The sequence below is a fragment of the Glycine soja genome, chromosome 9, assembly GCF_004193775.1.
Source record: "Glycine soja cultivar W05 chromosome 9, ASM419377v2, whole genome shotgun sequence".
NCBI lineage: Eukaryota > Viridiplantae > Streptophyta > Magnoliopsida > Fabales > Fabaceae > Glycine > Glycine soja.
In genome coordinates this window covers 37,242,379-37,268,666 of record NC_041010.1, presented here as the reverse complement: position 1 = coordinate 37,268,666, position 26,288 = coordinate 37,242,379, and the positions used below count along the sequence as shown (strand labels likewise).

The 26,288-nt window shown below is 33.1% G+C and overlaps 2 protein-coding genes and 1 pseudogene across 2 annotated transcripts; all 3 read left to right on the top strand.

Annotated features, from left to right (window-relative positions):
* Nucleotides 1–850: 850 nt before the first annotated feature.
* Nucleotides 851–1,829, top strand: LOC114366978 (miraculin-like). Its single transcript, XM_028324036.1, has one exon. It carries the CDS (start codon nucleotides 1,092–1,094, stop codon nucleotides 1,737–1,739), a length of 648 nt encoding a protein of 215 aa, XP_028179837.1. The 5' UTR covers nucleotides 851–1,091; the 3' UTR covers nucleotides 1,740–1,829.
* A 10,597-nt stretch (nucleotides 1,830–12,426) lies between these two features.
* LOC114367357 (miraculin-like) lies at nucleotides 12,427–13,688 on the top strand. The gene has a single exon (XM_028324522.1). The coding sequence runs from the start codon at nucleotides 12,454–12,456 to the stop codon at nucleotides 13,051–13,053; it is 600 nt and encodes a 199-aa protein (XP_028180323.1). The 5' UTR covers nucleotides 12,427–12,453; the 3' UTR covers nucleotides 13,054–13,688.
* Nucleotides 13,689–16,982: 3,294 nt separating this feature from the next.
* On the top strand, nucleotides 16,983–25,581 carry LOC114368446 (annotated as a pseudogene).
* The last annotated feature ends 707 nt before the right edge of the window (nucleotides 25,582–26,288 follow it).

Genomic DNA, 26,288 nt, shown 5'->3' with positions numbered 1-26,288 from the left:
ATTAGTCCTGTAACTATTTTTTTTTCTAATATTCATTGAAAGTGCAGTTCGTTAATTACATTAGTTCCAAAATAAAAATAGATGACTTAAAAATGCTAATACACCATATATTCATAAACCAAAATGTCAATATAAATTTCTAAATTAAGGATTTAGGTTAAACAAGTGAAAATTTTCAGACTTATTTAAAATTTTCTTAAACTCAATTAGTAATGTGGCGTTTAAAATTTTCAGAGATTAAAATGATTATTTACTCTTAATTTTTCATAGATCCTTGATATTATAAAAAAAATAGTAAAAAAATAAAAGTTTATTAAGAAAATTTAAGCATCTTCAAACAAAATATAAATTTACACACTAAATTATGATCCATGTTCTTGTATAATCCCCGATCCTGTTCTATATACAATTTGTGCAAAGACTGATTGTAAGAATGGAAAACAAAATTCCATAACTTTGTGCAACCTCCACCTGTTGGTTCTTTATTGCCTGTGTGCGGTACACGATTTTTGGCTCTATGCGTACCCCACAAGGCTTCCCTTTCTTTTATCTTAATAAAAAATTCAACGAAGCAAAGTCTAAGTACATAGGCTTGTGTTGAAGAATTCATTCCATGCATAACTTCAAAAATACAACGGGAGCTGTGTCAGTCAATAGCTATAAAAACTCAGCCACCCATTTCATTTGATGGCTTCAAAAACAATTGATGCTGACCATAGTAACTTACTAACATACTTGGTATTCATATATATATATATATATATATATATATATATATATATATATATATATTATTAATGTACTTCAGTAACTAAAATGTATATGTGAGAGCAAAGTTATCGTTAAGTGTTGGCCGTAAAGTAGCATTCAAACATAAAAAGCAAAGCAGCCAATTAGGCTTGTGATTTCTTTTGATCGAGCGTGTAAGTAATTGCACTTTTTTGTGCATATATGCGTCCACGTACAGTATATTTATGTGAGCCTGAGGCGGTGTATTTGTGTTTAAATTCATTCACTTTTTCTATCACCTATACACCATTAATGCAGTCCAAAACAAATTAGCTAGAAGCATTCAGTTCACAATAAAAACAATGAAGATCACATTAATCCCGTTGCTCCTTCTTTCTGTGTTGGGAATAAAATCACTGCTTGAAGGAGCTTATGATTCACCTCACCAAGTTGTTGACACATCTGGCAATATACTAAGGGTAGGTGCCAACTACTACATCATTCCCAACCCTACTACCAAATGTTCAATTTTTTCCAATTACAAAGGTAACAACGGGCTTGTGCTAGCAAAAGTAGCAGCTAACAAGACCTTCCCTCTTGATGTTTTGGTTGTGGAGGGACAGCAATTAGGCCAGCCACTAACTTTTACACCGATTCATGACCAAAAGAAAGGTGCACCGGTTCGTGTCTCTACTGACCTCAACATCGAGTTCTCCATGCAAACAAGTTGTTCACAATCAAATGTGTGGAAAATTGATCACTTTGATAGGGCAACGAGGAAGTGGTTTGTTACAACTGGTGGTGTTGTGGGGCACCCAAGTTGGAGAACTATCAGCAACTGGTTTAAGATTGAGAAATATGATGGTGACTATAAGCTGGTTTCGTGCCCAACTTTTTGTGCATATTGCAAGGTTCAATGTAGGGATATTGGTGTATACGAGGATCAAAATGGGAACAAGCGTCTAGCCCTCACTGATGCGCCTTACAAAGTTCGGTTTCAGAAGGCCTAAGGAGCATTTAATACACAAATACAATTGAACGGCTCTGTAAGAATTAATCTTGTCTATGGTGCTCCAGGATGCACAAGACATTGTATGTATCAATCATTAATTGTATATTTTGGGGACCAAACTACTAAAAATTAGAAAAAGACTCAAGTTATTCTAAAAATAATACTAAAATTTATTATTTATTTTTCTGTTCATTTAAAAAAAAATTTAATTATTATAATAAAAAATAATCTTAATCATTAATTTTTTTTAAAATATGATGACAGGTGAGTAACTTTGTACAAATATATTTTAGTTAATGGAGGAAAAAAATAAAAAAATGATTGGAGCAAACAACCCAATCAGGGAGTACTGAAACAATCATTGATTCTCCATTTCACGTTAGAGGACACGTGAAGTAGAAGATGACTCGCAACAAAAAATTAGGTTAGATGACATCTGAGTTGACATGCCCAATTGTTGATAGATAGTAAGTTAATTTAGTTTCAATGGTCATTGTATATAATAACAACAATAGTTTGTAAACAATTTCATATTTTGTTGATTGCAAGATTCCCTGAAAAAGCAGTCCGCATAGGGTAGCTTTGTAACCCATAGACATCAGGATGTACTGACTACTGCCATTGGATAACCAGAGCACCCTTATCGTGTCTATGCTGTAGGAGCCGATGTGAAAATCAGATAATAGTTTGGATCCACTTTAGCAGGTTCCCGCACATCTACGTCGATTAGCCCAGAAGAGTTGGATTGAATCAAATAAAATCTTAAGGAGGAGCTGACATAGAATATTAGGGATGAACTTAAGCAGTTGATCACTGAAAAAGTGATGAGACAACTAATGTTGTTCTTTAGCCAGATGTAGTCTTATATTCAATCCCAGGGAATCGTACCTTTTGCCGAGCCTGAGGTAGCTCCTTCTACTGCCCGTGTCAGCACAAAGGGAAGCTATATCGATCCCTCGGGGCAGGACCTAGATATGACTACATCAGACAGGCATGGGTTGTATATTGATGACAATCCTTCCCGCTTAGTTTTGTTAACTCGTTGGCAAGTGTACCAAATTATCATAAGTAGTAGAGTACTCGGAAGTCCGAGTGTCGAATCCATAGGGACTCTGTTTATACTTAGATTAATGCAAACCCAATTTAAAAGCAATAGATAAAGAATTTAAAATAAAGATAAAAAATATATTAGATAAGATAAAGATTTAAAAGAAAGGATAAAAGATTTAAAGATAAAAATAGAAGATAGAGAAGATAAAATATTTAAATTAAGATAAGATAAGAAAATTAAAAGATAAAAATAGAAGATAAAAATAAAAAAAATCAGAATGTGATAAGGTTGGGACCTGGTTTGCCTAGGATGTATGAGTTTATGATTTTTCTTGATCAATTTAGGTGATTCTATTCTACCCACATTTGTTCAATTACTTGCCCCTAATTCCTCACGATGATAAGCCTATTTTATTTATCTATCTTCCAAATTCCTTTGCAAAGACCCAACAAATAAAATGCATGAAGTATGAATTCTAGATGTTTGTAAGAATGCATGGGCATACAATTATCATTCTATTCCTAGCAATGACTTTCTTATGAAATCCTTTCTTTTTGTTCTATTAGAAGTTATCCTCTCCCGAGAGTCTAACCCCTAAAATCAATGCATGCATATCTTCTTTAAATCTTATTTAGAAGTTACCATCTCCTGAGCGTCTAATCCCTAACAGAATATAAAGATGAATAATGCAAGATAAAAACAGAAAAGATAATAGGATAGAAAACACCTTTGCATTGATAAATAGTGAGGTGAGTACATCATACATCGCTTGGCTTTTAGGCCTGCCAGGCCCTAACTAGGGTTTAGCCACTCATGACCAAAAAATAATAAAAAATAGATAATGAAAACTAATTGCTTACAAATTGAAATATGCAATTAATCAAGTACGAAAAAAAAAGTCCTCGGCAACGGCGCCAAAGAGCTAACAAGTTTTTGGATGAGGTATAAGAACTGATGGGATAAGAGGGGTGAAAGAAAGAGAGTAAATGAAACCCCTATTAGAGGGGGTTCTGTGGTGCTTCTTTACTGCTTGGCTTGACTCCATTTTTATAGTTGTTGTAGTGGACTTGGGCCTGGTGCTAGAAATCTTCCTTTTTGATATTTTTGATATCTTTTGGACTTGTTATGCTTTCAATCATATCTTCCTCAGACTTCCTGATATTTTGGATATTTTCCCAATCTTTTTCTCTTTTAATCTCTCCTTTTCACATCTGCAAGTCATAAATAAGAAAAATATCAAATCTTAATATTTAAGCCAAAGATAACTGCTAAATAAATATTTTTAAAGATATTTTCAATATATTTTTATTATCAAAATAACTCATATTTAGCGGTTATCAAAATCCCCCAGATTAAAACTTTGCTTGTCCTCAAGCAAAAACAAAAATGAGAGCAGACTCCGAATGCTCCAACACTTTCAATAGCTGTAATTTTTTAAAATTCTTTCAATTGGACCTTTTTGCATTTCACAATGGAAGCACAAACATCATCGAGATGAAAATAGTTAGTATCGGAAATTAATCAAGTTGGCTTGCCTCACTTTCCTCACAAGGTTAGTGTTTCTCTCTGCGCACAAGTGTCTGGGGTGAGTGTTTGAAATTTTATGACCTGCAATTAAGATTCCCAAATTTTGCACTTCTTCTCAGTTAAAGTTATTTTTACTTACACTTGGTGGATCACTAAGGACTTTTATTGGCTTGTAACGGGGCCAGGCTGAACAAGAAATCATGGTTTTTCTGGGATTTCAAAAACTTAGGATTATAAGAGAGCATGCATCCTTAGAAAAACTTTCACTTATTTCCTGCCTAGGCTTATTTGTTTTTCAGCCTTTATTCCTCTTACAACACTTTTCTTTTTGGCATTTATGACACCTCTCTTTTTCTGCCCTTATTTCAATTTTTTTTAACTTTAGCACTTATGGCATTTTTTTTTGCCCTTATTAGCAATTTTTTTCTTTTTTTTGTAAGAATACTTTGGGCTTACAAGCTTTTGAGGGTGCCCTATTGTGTGCAACTTTTTTTTTTTATAGGCAAATTCCCTTAGCAATCCCCCAAATTAAGGACTTATCATAACTTGAAACCCTTATGCTCTCTTAGAACCCTAAAACAAGGTCAAGGATATCAAAATTAGGCTCAGGGGTTTATTCAAACAAATCATTATTACTTTTGGCTTAACAGAGGTGCAAGGGATAAATTCATCACAGGTTGGCTTTTTGGCAGAATGACTAAAATAAAAAGAAACATGGCCTTGATCATATCCACCTTATGCAAATAATCTAACAGTCTCTCATAATTAAGTTCACACAGCTCATCGGGATAAGATAAAGTTATCAGCTTACCAGACCATGATCTATTTCCATCAAGCTAACCTTTTCTCTCTTTGTGATTCATGTTCCACTGTTTGACTGACTCTTGCTTCCAGGAAACCAGTATTTTCACAATTGTCATGCAGTATTTCAAGTGTTAAATCCTTCAGAAAAAGCCTAAATAATGACTTCACAAATATCATGCAATTTTTATTCAATGACTAAATTTAAACTACTGGAATTAAATTGCTGAAATTAAAATGCATAAAATCAAAATAAAGAAAGGAAATAACACAACTATCCTAAAAAAAAAACAAAACACATAATGCAATTAACTAAAAGAAAGATAGGGTAAGAAATTTTGGGTTGCCTCCCAGTAAGCGCTTCTTTAACGTCATTAGCTTGATAGGTCCAATGCCTTCAAGGTGCCATGAAGGTCACATAAAACACACATCCTCCTTGCATTTTCATCTCTTAGCTAGAGATGCCATAAAACTCATGTATTCTGGAAGCACCTTCCATATTATTGCAAGAGAAATGGTAGCGATCAAGGAAAAAATGACACTTAAGGTTTTCTCATGTTCTTCATGTCTTTCTTCCTTGACAATCAGTTGATGAGGAGGGGTATTGACTTGGAGAATAATTTTTTGTTGAACTTCTACTTGTGAGCACTTCTCCCATTGTTGTGCTTTCTTCTCATTTATTTCATTTTTTTCTCCTTCCTCATCACGCACATCTTCCTCAGTTTTCTTTTTCTTCTCTTCTCTCTTAGTGAAAATTACCTTGCAATCCTCTTTGGGCTTCATCTCAGTATTTATCGCAAAGGTTTCAGTGGGCGTTTCAGCAACTGACTCAGCTAGTTGGCCTATCTTTACCTCCAATTTTTTTATTGCTGCATCAGTTCTCTTCATATGTGACCTTGTTTCCTGCATGAATTGTATTAGCAATTCTTCTATGTTAGTGGGTTTCTCTTGATGACTCGGCCCCTGGCTATGATGTTGATAAGGTGAACCCCCTTGCTTGAAGTTATTACTTGGATAATATCTCCAACGTGGTCCTGCAAAAAATTATCACTCTGATAGAATCCTAATGGTCCTCTTTGATGGAATCCATGATGATTATGACTGCCTATGTAGTTAACTTCATTGGATGCGTCGTCTTGGACCATGCATAAGCCTAACTCATGTGTTCCTCCACATATGTGACATCCCCCTACCTGCATAACAGAAGAGTGAGAAGGACTTATCGCTTGTAGTTGCTATGGAAGCTTGTTGAGGGTCTCTGTCAGGGCTTCTATTTGTTGGGACAACAACTTATTTTGAGCCCAGGTTGCATCTTGAGTAGTGAGTTCTAGAAGGCTTCTCTTTGTTGGGGCATATGTGCTATCACGAAGGATGACATGATCACTAGCCGCCATGTTTTCTATAAGTTCCATTGCCTCCTCCGGTGTCTTTAGCTTGATCTTCCCTCCTGCGGATGCATCCATTAATTGCTTTGATTGTGGTCGTAGGCCATCTATGAAGATGTTCAGTTTCACCGGTTCACTGTACCCATGTGTAGGTGTCTTCCGGAGTAGTCCGTGGAAACGATCAAGCGCCTCGCTGAGGGACTCGCCAAGAAATTGATGGAATGAAGAGATTTCCATCTTCCCTTCAGCAGTCTTTGATTCTGGGAAGTATTTCTTCAATAATTTCTCCACCACCTCATCCCATGTTCGCAGGCTATTCCCCTTAAACGAGCGAAGCCATATTTTTGCTTTACCGGCCAAGGAGAAAGAGAATAGATTAAGGCGGATGGCATCTTCTGACACTCCTGCTATCTTCACCGTGTTGCAAATGTTGATGTATGTGGCTAGATGTGCGTATGGATCTTCACTTGGTAGGCCGTGAAATAGATTCCCTTGAATCAGCTGGATAAGGGAATATGGATATGAGAAGTTGGCCACCTGCACCTCTGGTCTGGCTATGCTGGCGAAGTATTGAGGTATAATAGGACTAGAGTAATTCTCTAGCGTCATCCTCTATGGACGATCTTCTGCCATGATGCATTCTTTAAAGAAGGAATGTGCACTGTTCACAAAAAAAAAACTACCAGAATAAAAATTAAATTGAAATATTTTTTTAATATTTTATTTTTATAAATAAGAAAATAATAAAATAAGAATGAATAAAGAGAAAAAATTGAAAAGTAGAATGAAGCAACTAAAAAAAATAATAGATAAAAAAGAAATTAAAATAAAAAATAAAAAGTGAAAACTAATTGCTTTAAAATTGGAATATATAAATAATCAAGTACGAAAAACAAAGTCTCCGGCAACAGCGCCAAAAACTTGTTAACTCGTTGGCAAGTGTATCAAATTGTCACAAGTAGTAAAATACTCGGGAGTCCGAGTGTCGAATTCACAAAGACTCTCTTTGTACTTAGATTAATGTAAACCTAATTTAAAAACAATAGATAAAGAATTTAAAATAAAGATAAAGAAATATATTAGATAAGATAAAGATTTAAAAGAAAGGATAAAAGATTTAAAGATAAAAATAAATGATAGAGAAGATAAAATATTTGAATTAAGATATGATAAAGATAAAAGAAAATAGAAGATAAAAGATAAGATAAGAAAATTAAAAGATAAAAAATAGAAGATAAAAAAAATCAGAATGTGATAAGGTTGGAACCTGATCTGCCTTGTTTTCGTAGGATGCATATGAGTTTATGATTTTTCTTTATCAATTTAAGTGATTATGTTCTACCCACATCTGTTCAATTACTTGCCCCTGATTTCTCACAATGACAAGCCTATTTTATTTATCTATCTTCCAAATTCCTTTGCAAAGACTCAACAAATAAAATGCATGAAGTATGAATTCTAGATGTTTGCAAGAATACATGGACATAAAATTATCATTCTATTCCTAGCAGTGATTTTCTTATGAAATCCTTTCTTTTTGTTCTATTAGAAGTTACCCTCTCCCGAGCGTCTAACCCCTAAAAACCAATGCATGCATATCTTCTTTAAAGATTATTTAGAAGTTACCCTCTCCCGAGCGTCTAACCCCTAACAGAATATAAAAATGAATAATGCAAGATAAAAGCAGAAAAGATAATAGAATAGAAAACACCTTTGCATTGATAAATAGTGAGTACATCATACACCGCTTGGCTTTTAGGCCTGCTAGACCCTAACTAGGGGTTTAGCCACTCATGGACATTGAGGGTTTTACAATGGATGAGATATAAGAACTGATGGGATAAGAGGGGTGAAAGAAAGTAAATGAAACCCCTAGTAGAGGGGGTTCTGTGGTGGTTCTTTTCTGCTTGGCTTGACTCCCTTTTTTATAGTTGTTGTAGTGTGCAGTGGACTTGGGCCTGGTGCTAGAAATCTTCCTTTTTGATATTTTTGATATCTTTTAGATTTGTTTTGCTTTTAATCATATCTTCCTGAAACTTCTTGATATTTTGGATATTTTCTCGATCTTTTTCTATTTTAATCTCTCCTTTTCATATCTGCAAGTCATAAATAAGAAAAATATCAAATCTTAATATTTAAGCCAAAGATAACTGTTAAATAAATATTTTTAAAGATATTTTCAATATATTTTTATTATCAAAATAACTCATATTTAACAGTTATCAGGTTTCCCTTGGAAGAGTTTATGAGAGGTCAACAATTGTGCACAACGTCCCTTTGGGCAAAGATCAGGTAAAGGTGATGTTGAGGAAGTTCGAGATGCTGATGCTCGCGTCCCTATACCCATCGAAGAGGTTTAGTTAGTGGGACACACCCTTAACACCTTCCTTACTTGGCCGACACATCTTGTATAGGCTTTTTCAGAAAGAAAAAAAGGTATTTTCTTTTTGTTGTGTTTATTATTATTAAAAAGGGATTTGTTATAAATGAAGTGTTGACTATCATTCACTTATGTTTATTAAATGTGTAAGATAAACCAGGACCAAGGGAATCGATGAAGCCTGTTGATAGGCTGGAACCTGACAACGATCCTATATACCAAATGACGTTGATGATCTCACAACTTCTCCTCAAGCCTATGCATGTGCCATGAGATGCAACTGTGTTTGGGGTGTACAATGATAATGTCCCCTTGTACATAAAGCATGAAGATCTTGGGAAAATAAAATGTCTGAACATCATTGCTATAAAATTGTGGATTATGTAAGTATATCTAAATTACAGTCCATTATTTAATTGATTATTTTAAATTGATGCTTGATTTACTTTATTTTAACAACAATACGCATATGAATGAGTTAAGTCTGCAATCAGGAAATGCCTCTGTGTATGGATTCATTGAGCCACAATCCATACAGAAATCTGAGCAATCACAATTTGAATATGAGGATTATATTAAGAAATGGATGCAAAATTCAAAGAGAGATGACTACTTAGAAGCCTATTTGAATGAGTAAGTAAAACTAAACAAATCAATTTAAATAATATATGCATTATAATAACTTAATGTTCTCCAATGTAGTGGGCATTAGCACATGGTGGTTATATATCCTAAGGACAATACTGTCGCTTGGTTTTGTTCCTTGCACAATAAGTCCGACAACTACTTGAAAGGAATCACTAACAAATCAGTTCTAATTTGTAACACATTTACTTTATCATTAGTATCTGACATCAATATTTTAATTGTACAATATATATGCATGTTTCTCTTACTAAGTGGTTTGAAGGGATTAAACGATAATCATGAAAGTAAATCCAAGGCAACTGTTAAATCGATTCCAATTAAAATAAGTCATTTAAACAATGTTTCATCTCTTCAAAATGACATTTTAGTACTTTGTACATTAATTTTGGGATAACTTTGAACATCTTACCGAATTTAGTGTAATAAGAAAATAGGAAGCATTGAGTGCAACTATTACGTCATGCATTGAATTTCAATCATAATCCTAGTAGGCTTCAAGGATAATTGAAAAATGATAATTGTTTATTTCAAAACTAATTCCATTTGTTATAGTTGTTATTATTTACATTAATAATTTATATTTTATTTTATCATGTAGTACTTTATTGATCCAAGACAATTGAAACCTGAGAGGATAAAGACAATTCACATTCAGTGGGTAAGATGTTTGCTAAGAGTTAAAAATGAAGCACTAAGTAGTATTTAAGAAATTTTGTAAATGTTAGACTTATGTAAATCTTAGGTTATAGATGATGTTTGTGTATTGACTTTATTACAACATTGATTCTCCCCAAAAATGATGTTGTATGATGTATTATAATATTGATTTTTCCCTAACTAATGTTGTATAATACTTACAACATCGATTATGGAAAAACTCATGTTGTATAGCATAATACAACATCGATTTTGTCAAAAACAGATGTTATAAGTACTATATAACATCAGTGTTGGTAGAATTGATGTTGTTTATGCCTTTTTTTCTTTCTATTTGCTACTTCTATACTACATTGGTTTTGGGGAGAACCAGTGTGGTATAGTGGATTTTAACATTGATGTTAAAAATGGCATACTTTTAATGATGTTCATTTCAAAATTGCTTTAAAATTGATGTTAAATGTCTAAAATAACCAATGTTAAAAGTGCTTTTTCTAGTAATGACAACACACTGATAAGGACATTTTGATGCGATAATATATATATATATATATATATATATATATATATATATATATATAATTTTTTGGTTAAATTACTCATTTGGTCCCTATAGTTTCATGATTCTTATATTTTTAGTACATATAGTTTGAAAGTGGTTTTTAAAAGTGTTTTTTTTAGTCTTTATAGTTTGTATTTTAATTATCTTTCAGTTTCTATAGTTTGAAAGTGATATTTTTAGTACCTATAATTTGTATTTTAATTACATTTTAGTCCTTATTATAAAAAAATATATAAAAATAATTAGTTACAAATTAGTTATAAATTATCAATTATTTTTTTTATTACAAATTATCTTACGATAAATTAGTTACGAATTACTTGTTAATATTAGTTTTTGTAGTTAATTGTAATTAATAATATTATTCATATTTTGATGGTAAGGACTACAATGGAATTATAGTATAAATTATAAGACTAAAAAAACTACTTTCAAACTATAAGGACTAAAAAAGAATTAAAATAAAAAATTATATGGATTAAAAAAATCACTTTCAAAATTATACGGACTAAAAGAGAATTAAAATATAAATTATAGGGACTAAAAACATCACTTTCAAACTATAAGAACCAAAAAGATAAAAATCATAAACTATAAGGATCAAATGAGTAATTTAATCTAATTTTTTTAACCATTAGAGCATTGATTAGATCATTTAAAAATAACAAGAGACTATATAACTTGTGTATCTAAAAGTGCAACATGTAATTTATCCAAAATAGTAAGGCATATACCTAATAAAAAGAGTATTGGAGAGGAAATTAAAGGAGAGAGGTTACGTACTTTTTTTTTATCAGAAAAACAATTTTATAAAGTAATTAAAGTTCTAAGATTCATAGGATTTGTCAAATATAAAAACTCAATGAATTCTATAAAAAGAATGGGATTTGCCCCCTTTAATGGTTCCTATAATTCAATAGTGTAATATATATAATAAATATATAAAAAAATTCAATGAAGTGAACAAACTTTAATTTACAAACTATATATATATATATATATATATATATATATATATATATATATATATATATATATATATATATATATATATATATATTACAACTAAAGTAATGGGAAAATCTGTTAATTAAAGCTCATAAGAAATACTGCATGCAGAATTCATGGTTCTCGTAAAAAAGTTTGAATTTCTGAGAGACGACGGCAAAATAATGGATTGCTATCAGATTGAATATCCACATCTTTTTTCTGCCCCCACCTGCCTAATTAAATTGGAAGACAAAAAGAAAAAGTTAATCTAAAAAAATGGAAAATTCGTTAATCTCACAATAGAGAGCTTAATTAAAAAAATGAAAATGCAGTAGTCTGTGTGCGTCCTTATACTTTTACGTACTAAACAGACGAAACAGACTTACTTGATCGTAAACATGATACAAGATGTTAGGCACTGAATGACTGTGTGTAAACCTCGAAGTTCCTCTGAAACTTAGAGTCCAGCCAATCAGATTATGTGGAACTTTCCAAATCTTGCTGACAAACTTGAATCTTAATTTATAGGCCAATTGTATAAGCGAAAATCCATGACTTTGGTGCACATGGGTACATGGATTAGAAAATCTCCCTTTGTACATGGATTATAGGCCAATTGTACAAACTTGAATCTTCCTGACCTATATATAAATCTCCCTTTTCTTCCATATCCATCACAAGTTACAAAAACATAAAACTAAAAACAGAAAAATGAAGATGACATTGGTAATATTGGTCCTTATAGTTGCCTTGAGCACAAAGGCACTTCTTGGTGCAGCTGGTCCTGCACCTGAGCAAGTGCTGGACACAGCAGGGAAGATAGTTCGAGCTCGTTCGAGTTACTACATCGTTCCGGCTTCCCCCGATTTAGGTGGCCTTGATATGGCAAGCACAGGTGCAGATTGCCCTCTTGATGTTGTAGCTGTTGATGGTTACCAAGGCCAGCCTTTGATCTTTACACCTGTTAATTTTAACAAAGGTGTCATTCGTGTTTCCACTGATCTCAACATCTATTTCCCCGTTGGCACAAGTTGTCCACAGACCACAGCGTGGAAGCTTAAGGACTATGATTATTCAACATCACAGTGGTTTGTGACTACTGGTGGTGATTTTGGCAACCCCGGTTCGCAAACCGTGGCGAATTGGTTCAAGATTGAGAAGTATGAGGATGCTTACAAGTTGGTCTACTGTCCAAGTGTGTGTAACGATTGCAGTTATCCATGCAGTGATATTGGAATATACCAGGATGAATATGGCAAGCGTCTTGCTCTAAGTTCTGAACCATACAAAGTGAAGTTCCAGCGGGCTTGATTATTGAATTGATAACAAAACTAATTAAAGCATAATGAATAAGTGTAATGAACTACTTTATGCTTTTGCTGCATATATGGTAATTCTCATGTTGAGTTCCTTGCCACGGACTTGATAATAAATAAACAAGTTACTTTCTATTTTTAGTCTTTTGAAAATTTCTAGTTTCTGTTCGTCTTTGTCATTGTTTGCAATTGGCATGCATATTCGTGATTTACAATGGAGGCTTTTACATTGCAATGAAGGTGGCCGTTAGACTGGTGGAAAATGGGTAAAACACTTTGTTCTGGAGTGGTTTCCATGGTAAATGGAGGGAGAGCGTATTTATGGGAGTGGAGATAGCAATACCACAGGAATAGCGTTGTTTTTAGTTTCCATTGTAAAATGTCCCCAAACCTGGTCTCGTTTTCTCGGTTGGTGTATGAATCCGCTTCTGTGCTTGTCCACATCTCTTAGCTTCGTGGGAGGCTCTGTTTTATTAGCCTGTGGGTACTATAGAAATAGCATTTTGGAAGGCTTTTTGTGTCTATAGTTTTTTAGTTCATGTTTTTTAGTGTATAGCTTTCTGCGTCTAGAGTGACTGTACAATTTAATGTTACGAGATCAATTCAAAGTGAATAAGAAGTAACTTTACAATCACCTAGCTCGGTCGCCCACTAGAAACATATAGTATTACAAATGAAGTAAAACACAAACAGCACTGCCTAGCTATATATGACTAAACATCACAAATGAAGTAAAACCTAGAGAGAACTTACACAACAAATTAAGTGGCGAGAGTACCGCTTGCCCAATCCATTAAAACAAAATAAACTAAGTAAATATTTTGTTACAAAATTAAAACATTAAACACCCAACAAAAGCTCTACCAAGTTGAAAATATAACCACAAACATCATAACAACTAACTACTACTTAGCCTTTGTAACAAAGTACTACTGAGTATTGATATCTAAGTAGCTTGAGAATTCCTGTTCCACTCCTCAATTTGTCTCTTAATAATAACCTCGCAACTCCCCCCAACACCACCAGCCGCCTTCCTAGCTGCCTCCATTTCTGCAGCTCTTACCGACCCTCAGAGATTCATTGTTCATCATCTCTTTGATTCTCTTTGCAATCTCCTCTCCTTTCATGAGGCCAAATCTTGTGCTCCCCACCTCTTGTGCTCCCCACCCCCATTCATGAGGCCAAATCCCTACCCCACTTATCCTTGGGGTCTCTCAAGTTATCTTCTAATCCCCACTCTGAGGCCATGATTGAATAGGCACTTTTTTTGTACATTTCGTTTTTCATCAAATAAATTAAAAAGTATTTCATTTAAAAATAAATAAAGTTTTAAAAAATAACGAGGTTTTTGTAATTAAATACATAAGGAAAAATAATTTTATTAATTAAAATAATAATTTTAAGGTAAATAAAATAAATATGTATTTTTAGTAAATAAAAAAGATGTTATATATATTCATTTAATAAAGAGAAAATAGAGTTTATTTTTATAAAATAATAAAATAAAGAAAAATAGAGTAAATAATAAGTTCATAATACTCTAATTATAAATAAAGACATATTGGGTCAATTCTTACATTAAAATATGTTTCTACGTTTAATCTTTCTTTCAAATTCGTTTTCTCTTCTTCCACTCCCAAAATCCTCTATTTTTTTCGCATACACTCAAACTTGTTCCAATAAAATTATGATTCCAGATTCATTAACCGTTGGATCGTCCTGAAATTCGGACACTAGATTCATAACTCATTTTGCACATGTGTGCCCACCATTGGGATTTGCAAACTAATGTCTATGGAGAAAGAAACTTCCCTAGCACGGAGACAGTGAAATTACGACTCCAATCTCTTCTTCTTTTCTCTAATGCTTGGAAACCCTACGATTCCAATCTCTTCTTCTTTTCTCTAATGCTTAGAAACCCTAGCAAAACAACAAGAGGAAAAACTTCATGAATCTTAGGGAACCACTAGAGATATCGTTATCACTGTCGGACTACGCACATGAGCCCACTTAGAGGTAAGAGATGAGTTACCCACTCTTGGGGATTAAAATGAACATATATAGAGATCTCTACAGGATAAATTTTGGATTATTTTGGATTGTTTTATGAATTTCAATTATGTTCTTATTCTATTATTTGCGAACTGACTGTGTTTGACGGACCAATTGATATCTCAAAGCGAAACTGTTGTGAAATTGATACGTTCTTGTGTTAGGTGTGAAACCTAGAAATTTGGTATTTTATAATTAGCATGAATTGATAAAATTAAGTAAGGAGAGATTTTCCGTAAGAGGGAGCGAGATATTGATTTTTTATTTTTCCCCTTTTCATGCTTTTTAGGGGTTTTTTTTAATATAGTTTGGAATTAATATTATAATTTGGAATTAGAATAGGCAAACCAAATGACATTATCAATTATTGTTTTAGTTTTAATATTTAGTATGAGTTTATATGTTGTTTCATATTGTTATTCTTTAAAATTGGTCAAAGTCTATTTAACTATAAGGTTCTTCGAAAGTTTTAGTGAATCCATGATGTAGTTTGGTTTGATTATATTTCACTTCATAAATTCATGATTTGAATATATGTGTGTTTAGTCATTTATATACCATGTATGTTTATATATGTAATACTATTTGTATATTTTGAATTATGATTGAGATTGAGTATAAGTGAGCATGTGTTAATTTGTGACGTTGGGAGGTGTTAAATTATAGACATGGGATATAGTTGCGAATGAGTGTGTGGTTAATTCTTGATGTGATATTACTTATGTTTTGATTGTGAATTATACAATAACTAGGTTGGTGTTTATCTTGAGAAAAGTGTTTTATGCGCGATGTGTTAAAAGGAAAATGCAGGGTTCCAAGTTAGGAACCTGGGAAAGTGTAGGGTTTGAAGTTAGGAACCTGAGGTGTTAAATTGTAACGCATTATGTTAAACATGTTTTGAAACTAAGTGTGAGGTTGTGAATATTATATAATTCATTAGTAGTGTCTGCATGCAAAAGTTATTTTAAGGGTTGGACCTGAATCAGGAAGCTGAGACCTTAATGGATTCTTCGGAGTCTAGGCCTTGGGGGTAAAATAGAGTGACCCTGACTGGTCACCTTATGAGTTCACTTAGTGAGAGTGGCCTGACATACCCATTGTGTGATGTGTCTTGTTATGTACTCTTAGGCGCCCTGGTGTTGTTTTTCACTGACATTGTATCACATTACATATAAGATTGAGTCTTAATATATCTGTTGCATAATGCTTGTGGAATGATCATTGTGACTTGTTACGTGATGGTGGATAATGAATTGTGTGAGTGTGGGATGTTTTGTTGTATTAGAGATGTGTTGTTCTGAACATGTGATTAATGAGAAAGTGTGGAATGTGATTTATGATTAAATTCTTGGGGACGAGTGACATTATGCTATGAGTGGTAAAATGATGCGAATTGTGCTAAGTTGTGCTTGTTATACTTATATTATATGTATATATGTGCTTTCGTTTATCTCTACCTGTTTAGAAATATGATAACTCACTCCCTATGTGTTGTTTATATCTGAATCATGTGATGATCGTGGGCCTTGTGTTTGCGGGAGCAGATAACTAGGTGAATTGCTTTAAGGAATCTTATGCTAGAGGATGTTAAGACATAATACTTTGATAGGATGTGACATTGAGACATAGATTTCTATTTTAATTACATGATGTCTTAAACATGTTATTTTACTATATTTTATTTTGTTGCTTAACTTAAGTTCTTTTGTAAACTTGAACAACCTTATTTTGAGCCAAAAATATTTTTGATAAGTTTTATTTGATAACAGTGAAGTAAATGTGAATCCTTTACCCATGTGAACTCTTTTATGCTTATAAAATAAAATCTCATTTTGTGTAATTTTGTATTTTCATATACTTTATTGTATAAATATGTATATCGGAGTAGAGAGTATCACACCTTCCCACACAATCTCCATTATTATTGAGTTCCACCCTCCATGTACTCACAAACCCTCCCACTCAAGGGTAATAAAGGTATAAAAGAATGCCACTAGACATGACAGACATGAATTTTCAATATTGTCTATCTATACACCTTCTCATTGCAGTAATTTACAATTGCATAAGTTTATTGCACATTTGCAGGATTCTTCTACCTTCTTTTGCTTGAGGCAACGCAACACATATCAAGCAAGCTCCTCTGTTTTGTCATTAAAGCCCAAGGCTAATATTGATGATCCATGTGATCCAGCCAGCTCTTCAAATTGTTTGGCTTGCCACAACCAAGAATCTATATCTCAAAGTTATATAGCTGAGATTGTCGAAAGTAGTAGAAGAAAAGCAAGAACAATGGTTGTTCTAGCCACACAGGTAAAGATAGGAAGCTAATTGTTTCTAATTAGTAAATGGGACATTCAGAGTCAATTTTATGTTACAAACTTAAAGAAAACAAAGCACTTAATACTCAGTTATTTATGGAGTAATATTTACTGCTAAAGCCAAATAATCGATCTTCATGTTTTTCTCATTTTTATAATTAACATGAACTGCATACACTGCACAGGATAGTCACAGTTGGGCCACCATCTATAAAAGGTCTATTATGTCTCCTTTTAGGGAAAATTTCACTTGGATGGATAAAAATATAAAAAGATTAAGGATTTGATTAATATATAACAAGAATACAGGGTAAGTTTGAGCAAAAATATTCATGAAAATATTCCTACTGACAGATCTATTTAAAGGTTCACTTTTATGATAGGATTTCCATATCTTCCTTAATGAGCCTTTCAACCAAATAAATTAATAACACGACATTTTCTTAGGATATCATTTTCAATTTTCTAGCTGACAATAATCTAGTGTTGTGCTTTGATTGTAATTTGTCATAAAAACCATTGCAGGCAATGTCAAATTTAATAGACAGAAAGTAAGGTTGAAAGAATTGAGGATACAATAAAATTTATCAATAACCAGCTTTCAATGGACAAACCTACTACTTCAGCTACAAAATTTCTTCCTGCAGATTCTTTTTCTCTGGCTTCTCTAGATCAATTGACTGCTAGCATATTAAATCTGTTGGCAAGTTGTCATGTACAAGATGCTGAACTTAACAGTTCATCTGATCAAAATGAAATGAAAATTCCCTCAAAACTCATATCTCATTGCCTAGCTACATTGTTCATGATTCAGATAAATTGCATCCTACTGAATTTGATTTTTACTAGAAAAGTTTTCATTATCAATCTCCCCTCACTACTTTCAGCTGCTTAGTCTTTTGAACATTGTGTAGTTCAACAAAACTGAAGTCATGCTAACCAGAGATCAAGTTAATAGAGAACTGCAATCTAGTACTGACCTGTTTCTGGACAAGGTTTGTATATTGTAAACTCTTTGCTAAAGCCTTAGTTCAACAAAGCTTCATGGTCATTCAATTTCTAATTATTAATGCAGGCCTAGTTTCTTAGTGATCAAAGAGTAACAAGAAGCGGATCCTCTAAATTGCGGTACCATTTCCACACCTTGTATACTTTTGTTCTTCAAGATCATGTTTACAAGAGACACTTCAAGTGACCTCCTTGCACTATATTAGCTTATCTGTTGGTCTCTTCATTACTAGATCCTCATGTTTTAGATTTCTACTTCTTTGTTGCTGTTGTGAGTTACTACTCATCTGTTTGCTAGTAATTTCTTTGGCTTTCTTTGCAGGCGGAGGTATACTGAAATGCAAAATTCTCAAACAAAACCAGGAATGGAATCTATGAGCATGGCCCCTCAGCATGGTGTGGACACTACAAAACAAGAAATTGCACATTTTAATTGTTTTGGTTACATTACTATGACCGAGATTCCAAGCCAAAAGGGATCATTCATTTCTCCATCCAACTCATCTTTATCTACCTTCCACACTCATTAATTGGTTAATGAAGATGAAGTCTCATCTTGTGTAAGTATGCTAAAGGGTACATAACAACACAAGAGACTCGGCAACCAAGTGGAGATTGAGAGAGAAGCTGCAGCAGATAGCTTAAATGGACATTATGGTTCTCAAGAACCTCTTTTCCAAAATGGTTTTCATGAAGGATTAGAAAATTGGAGTCATCAAAAGCCAATAAGTTTTCAAGGAGCCTCTATTGGTCAAATTAAGAATCCAGGAGTTTACATTGTGTCAGATGGTTTGGCAAATCAGACAAACCAAGCATATGTGGGAAATGCTGTCACGACCCACCCTTGGACCATGACTGGCACACAGATTATGATTTTCTTAGTCTGGCTAGCCTACCCTATATTAAATAACCTGTAAAAGAACACATAATATATCTAGACCAATCTCTCTCTCTCTCTCTCTCTCTCTCTCTCTCTCTCTCTCTCTCTCTCTCTCTCTCTCTCTCTCTCTCTCTCTCTCTCTCTCTCTCTCTCTCTCTCTATATATATATATATATATATATATATATATATATATATATATATATATATATATATATATATATATATATATATATCCCATTCCATCCATTTAATATCAAGGTCTTGGGTCATAACACAGACCCTTAACATATTATCCAAAATATCTACTAAGAACACTGTTGATTATAAATATTAATCATCATACCATCATAAGTACATCATCAACATACTTATAAGAGAGAATCACTTAAATTTCAAAATAAAGGAATTCCCTCTAAATCTATTACTAGCTACCCTTATCCCTAAAGGTGCATTATATTGGAGTCATAAACAAAATATCCATCGGACGCAATGGAGGCCTACCAAAAGATAATCAAATTCTTGGGTAAGTGTTGGATTTCCCCTGTAGTTGCTTTTTGTTCCACTTTTTCTTCATTCAAATATATTCAAGGGAAATCCGGTTTGCCGAAAAGCACACCGGATCATCAAGTATTTAAAAATTAAAACGGATGAATCCGAGTATCGAACACAAAGAACTAACGTTAGCTTGAATTAAGTTCAAAAATGAAGCATTGTTTAGAGAACATGTATGATTGATAATTTCAAACAGAATTTAAACTAAACTTTTATGCTAAATCTATAAAATGCAAAGTAAGTAAAAGTGACAGTAGTAGGTAGAAATGTTGGGTCTTTCTCACAAACAAGTTGATGCATATAAATATATTTCTCTAATCAATCATGCTCTTGTGTTCTATGTTGTAGCCTAAATTACTAAACCTCAATCCCTCGTCAGGCCGAATCAATCCAAGCTTTGTCCTTAGATCCCTCTTGTTGGACTAAGCCCAATTGAGACAACCCTCTTAGGTTTAGACTAACTTAAACTGAGTTTCGTCCGCAGATCCCTTTTGTAAGACTAGACTCAGCTCAAGCAGCTTATGAAAGTTTAGCCTAATTTAGCCTAAGCTTCGTCCGCAGATCCCTCTTGTAAGACTAGGCCTAGACTAAACAACATTATTGTAACAGCATAATTAAAACCAAAACTTAATCCGTAGATCCCTCTTGTAAGATTAAGTTTCGATCCTGCTTCAATCAAGTTCTAAGGCAACAGTACATTTCCCAATGCTAAAGTCACCTAACTATGCATACAAATGGATGATCAGACCAAAAGCATACAAACATTAAGCATTGAAGGAAGCATTGAACACAGAAAACATAATCAATTAGATATTAGGTATTTGCATCAACTGTTCATTAGAAATCCCCAACTAGGGTGCTTAGCCCTCCATTACAAAGAAACCCAAACAATAATAATCTTACAAAACCTAGGTTTCAATGCACAAGCTGCTCCTCTTGATGCTTCTAGGGCTCTTTTCTCCAAATAGGCACTGTGGTGTGCTCTGAAATCTATGCCCTTTCTTCTGCCTACAATTTGTCCAAAAGTCTGTAAAAGTGTGTGTCAAAAAAATGTGTACCCTAATTCTGCACAAGACAGGCTTTAAATAGGCTCTGAATTCACAACGTTGCGCTTAGCGCAGGTAAGTGGATTCAAGCTTAGCTCCAGTCATGCGCTGAGCCTGGCTGAAGGCACCTGCTGTGCTTAGCGCACTAATGTCGCGCTTAGCGCGTAACCTTGATGCCGATGCTCTGCCAGATTCTCCTTCGCGCTAAGCGCGCTGAAGCTGCACTTAGCGGTGGATGCACGCTTAGCCCAATTGCTGAGCTAAGCTCAACTGTCACTTTTTGCACTTCATGAGGCCTCTTTTTTACCTGAAAATGCACAGATTTCATCATTAAATCCAATGGACATATTCTAAAGACGACTTTAACCATAAAACAAGATTTATTTACAAGATTACTCCAAAACAACCATAAATTGAGGTACTATATAAGTTTTGGAAAATAATTTCTATGCAAAAGTTAGTCGTATAAGGCGACTAACAGTAAGTCAACAAATCTCAGGAAGTCAGTTACTCCACTATCTGTGTATCTAAGAAAATAAAATAAGAGGATAAGTCACAAAGACTTAGTGAGAGCATAAAATACAAAGCGAACAGGAAGGAGAGCACAACATAGCACGAGTCTTTACTTCCAAAGAAATTTAAAATGACAATAAATAAATAAATAAATAAAATACAACTTGCTTTTAAAAATCAATATACTAAAAAATATATAATTTCAGAACTACTCATAAACTGATATTTAAGAATAATAACTTTATAATCAAACTTTCATTCCACTGTGTGCACATAGACCACATTATTTCTTCGTTGTGGTGAACGGTAATTATATAACTATAACATTTAGCTTGTAGGCTGCATTATCTCTCCGTTGCATTGAACGGAAAATATAAATATACTATGAGTAATTGACTCATAGGCTACATCATCTCTTCGTTGTAGCAAACGACAAATATAAATATACTATGAAAAATTGACTCATAGACTACATTATCTCTTCGTTGTAGCAAACGACAAATATACATATACTATGAAAAATTGACTTATAGACTACATTATCTCTTCGTTGTAGCAAACGACAATCAATCAAGAACTCACAATAAATAAAATAGAAAATAATCCAACATTCATCTTTATATATCATATCAAAATCTCAAAATAAATTTCAAGATCACCAAAGAATATATATATTTTGAAGTTTACTTGCTTCTCCTAAAAGAACTTAAAAAAATGTCGCTAAATAAATTAGCTACTCACTATAAATAATGCAATCAATGTTTTTCAATACTGTTGGGAGGATCAATTACCCTATTTTCCGCAGGATCTAGGCATTTAAGATAAGAGAACAAGAGATTAGAGAGAATCCCCAATTTTGGCAAACCTAGGGTTTTGAGGAAACCATAATAATCCCTAATACTTAGTTTCTAATCCTCTTCACACAACCCATAACTAATCAATGCTATAAAATACTCATCTAACACAATGGGTTATAAATTTTTACCTTAAAGAGATCAAATAAAAAATTTAAGAAAATGAGTGGTGTTTCCTTTTTTTTCAATCACCTTCTTGTGCTTGGAAAAGACACCAGGATGCAATAAGCTTGACAAATTTTGGAACAATGGAAGAAGATAAGTGAAAGATTGAGAGATGAAAATTTGGGAAGAAGAAATAGGATTTAAGAGATGTGGGATGGGTTATTGAAAAGGAAGAAGGAATTTGGAAAATGGGGGAGGGGTCTCGGGAGTAATTATAAACTGATGGAGGGGGTGGGCTTTATTTTTTCTTTTCTCTCTTAAGTGAAACGGTGCGTTTCAAATGCTTCCCAAGAACCTTCTCAAAGTGAATCCTCTGTTGTTGCACCAGTAATCTCCTCTGGTTAGGATGCCTGTGAAGATCCCAACAATTCAAATCAAAATCTTTGCGAAAGCTCGTGGAAACCAGTGGGAGTGAGTAGCAGTTCAGAAAATACTCAAAATAGAGTCAGAGGTATAAATATTACATGATGATGGAGTTGCATTAGTTTGCCTAAATGGCTAAATCATTATTCACTGCACTTGCATCATATTCATAATTGATTATTTTTTGCCAGTTGTATGAAGTCTACCAAAGATTGATATAAGCTTGAGTTGCCCCACTTTGGGCCATTCTTTTAGCATCTTGCTTAAATATCAAGTTTTGGAAAAAGTATAATGGATGTAAGTGTAATTCTATGCTCAGAAATTAAAATCAGTTCAATTTGGTAGCATTTCATGTGAAAACCAATGCATCAAAGCAATGACTACTAACTCGAAGCCCCATCCCCCACCCCCACAATTACTCCTGATTTAGTATATAATCATACTTAGTACACAAAAATCATATTAGGTAAAAAAAAATGAATATGTTCTTTGATTATTTAAATTTCTACCTATGTCAATTTTATTTTTATTAAACTAAATGTTTTTATGAAATGCAGGTATCAGAGAACAGATAATGGATAATATATAAGATGATCAGAAGGTATAACCTGTTCTTAGATGGTAACCTATTTTCATTAGAATTATGATTTTACCAAGAGATTTTGACTTCTACAACAAATTATGGGTTATTCTGGCTAAATTTTGCAGAGGAAAAGTCAAGAAAGATATGGATCTATAACATCAACTATTTCAGGTAGCCATTTATTTCAAGATTAAATAGAGTTATTGTGCTCTAAATCATACATTAGATTTTTGATTCCCTTTATTGCTTGATTCGTTTTGAAGCTTCTGACCTTAATTATAGAAAGATAAGGTTTGTTTGCCATAGCAATTTGTGTGTGTTTATATACACAAAACATCAGAACTCAGAAGATTATTAGTCAGTACTCAGTATATATAACAATTAATAATAGTTTTGCTAATAGCTCTTTCGTTTTGATGAACACTACTGCTAATAGCTTTATCTTGTAAAATCTTGCAAAATGGACATTTTTTTTCTTATCAATCCAAAGATTTAATACGATTGCAAAATTTACCTTCTGGTCAACACCACACAGCATTTGAGTAATTATCTTGGCCACTTGACAAACTGTAGAGAAAATGTGGACTAAATGCTTGAGTAGAACTTTTGGTCATTCTTTTAATAATTTAACTATCTATGTCCCTCAAATCAAATGACTGTGCAGAGGAAAAAGGAGACACCACAAAAAACGAAGAGTGGAGCACTTAACGAAGTATGTGGAAATATCCCTAGAAACAGATAAAGTCTCTTCCTATATAATATTGTATTGGATGCTAGTTTAAACTTTTGTTATGCTTATGTTAACAACATTGTGATGCAGAATGGTTGTGGCAAAGAAGAGAAACTTGACACCATCAGTTCCCTCTATAAAGTTTGCTCTTGATTTTACAATTGTATTTGTTTTATTAGGGTCGATGCAATTGTTTCTGCAGATGCTTTTGAGAATTTGAAACCTGCTCCTGATATTTTCTTAGCTGCATCAAGAATATTGAATGTGCCCCCAATGAGGTATATGCTACTAGATTGCGCTTATCATTAAAGGCCTAAGTTGTGTTTCTTGGATGATTGACTTTTAAGAGTGGTGGTGTTTTATTGTTAAAGATGTAATAAAAAACCAATCACGTGTCTTCATCTAAAATCTTCAGCTTTTGGGATAGTTGGTCTATGACATGGTATTGTACTAGATACTTTGCATAGCTTGGTTCGATGCATCTTAGGAAGTGAAGATAATTGCTCTCTTGCAAAATGTAGTTGTCAATGATTATCTTTGCAATACTTCTGAATATAAATAGATACATTAAAAAAAGCATTGTTTCTCATTTGTTTCGTTTTATGTTGTTGGCAGGATGCAGTGAAACCGAATAAACAACCAGTTATTGTTTCTGTACCAATATGCCATTATGATGGTCAGTTACATTTTATGATATACTGCGGTGGTGCTAATAAGAAAAGAAAAATGAGTACAACATTTAAATTAAGAACTTTAACCCAACTGTTATAATTTTCAGTTTTAACTTCAGCTATCATATTTATTTTATTTCTTTGTTGTACATAGTTGTTTTTTGGTTTTTCTGTATCAGAGAAAAACAACCCTTTGTCACTGTGGTATTCTCTAGACGTGTTCTTAGCGACAATCTTATTCCTGGACACAGTCTGGACTTTCCATTTCAACTCTTATAATTTCAACAAATAATACATAGTTTTCCTTCCTATATGATTTCCGATGTACAATGCTAATCTATTTCTTCATTCCAGATACCGAATCAGCCAAAGTATCAAGACAACAGCTTAAAGAAGCAATTTATGCTTCCTTGTTTGACATTAATGTCCCTGTTGTTTGTGCTATCAACCAGGTAATACATATTTATACTTCCTTGTTTGTTTGACATGAATATTCCTTTACATTGAATATATGAAGAATTTGTTTCTGCTATTGAATATATTGAGTCACATGTTAATTATGATTTTACTGTCATCTTCTATGTATTTGGTTCTCCTGTTGAAGATGTAAGAAAGTGAGAGCGCCAAAGCACTTGATTAAGTGTAGTAGAATTTTTACTCTCTGTCGACTTATGCTTCTGTTATTTCTTGTTATTTTCAAGTGTATCTACTATATATATTGTAAAATGCAGGCCATTCTAGCTCTGTGCGCTGCGAAACGAACTTTTGGAATAGTTGTACGTCAGAAAAACAATTTTATTAAGTAATTAAAGTTCTAAGATCGTAGGATTTGTCACCTATAAAAACTCAATGAATTCTATGAAAAGAATGGAATTTGTCACCCTTTAATGTTCCTATAATTCAATAGTGTAATATATATAGAAAATTCAATGAAGTCAACAAACTTTAATATACAAAACTTATTATATATATATATATATATATATATATATATATATATATATATATATATATATATATATTACAAGTAAAGTAATGGAAAAATCAGTTATTAAAGGTTATAAGAAATACTGCATGTAGAATTCATGGTTGTCTTCAAAACGTTGGATTTCTGAGAGAGGAGGGCTAAAGATTTGATTGCTATCAGATTGAATATCGACATCTTTTTCTGCCCCCACCTGCCTAATTAAATTGGAAGACAAAAAGAAAAAGTTAATCTATAAAAAGGGAAAATTCGTTAATTAAAAAAAAGAAAATGCACTAGTCTGTGTGCTTCCTTATACTTTTACATACTAAACAGACGAAGCAGACTTACTTGATCGATGATACAAGAAGTTAGGCACTTAATGACTGTGTGTAAACCTCGAAGTTCATCTGAATCTTATAGTCCAGCCAATCAGATTATGTGGAACTTTCCAAATCTTGCTGACAAACTTGAATCTTAATTTATAGGCCAATTGTATAAGCGAAAATCCATGACTTTGGTGCA

Coding starts and splice junctions, on each gene's coding strand:
- LOC114366978 (XM_028324036.1), top strand. CDS start 1,092: ATGAAGATCACATTAATCCCGTTGCTCCTTCTTTCTGTGTTGGGAATA.
- LOC114367357 (XM_028324522.1), top strand. CDS start 12,454: ATGAAGATGACATTGGTAATATTGGTCCTTATAGTTGCCTTGAGCACA.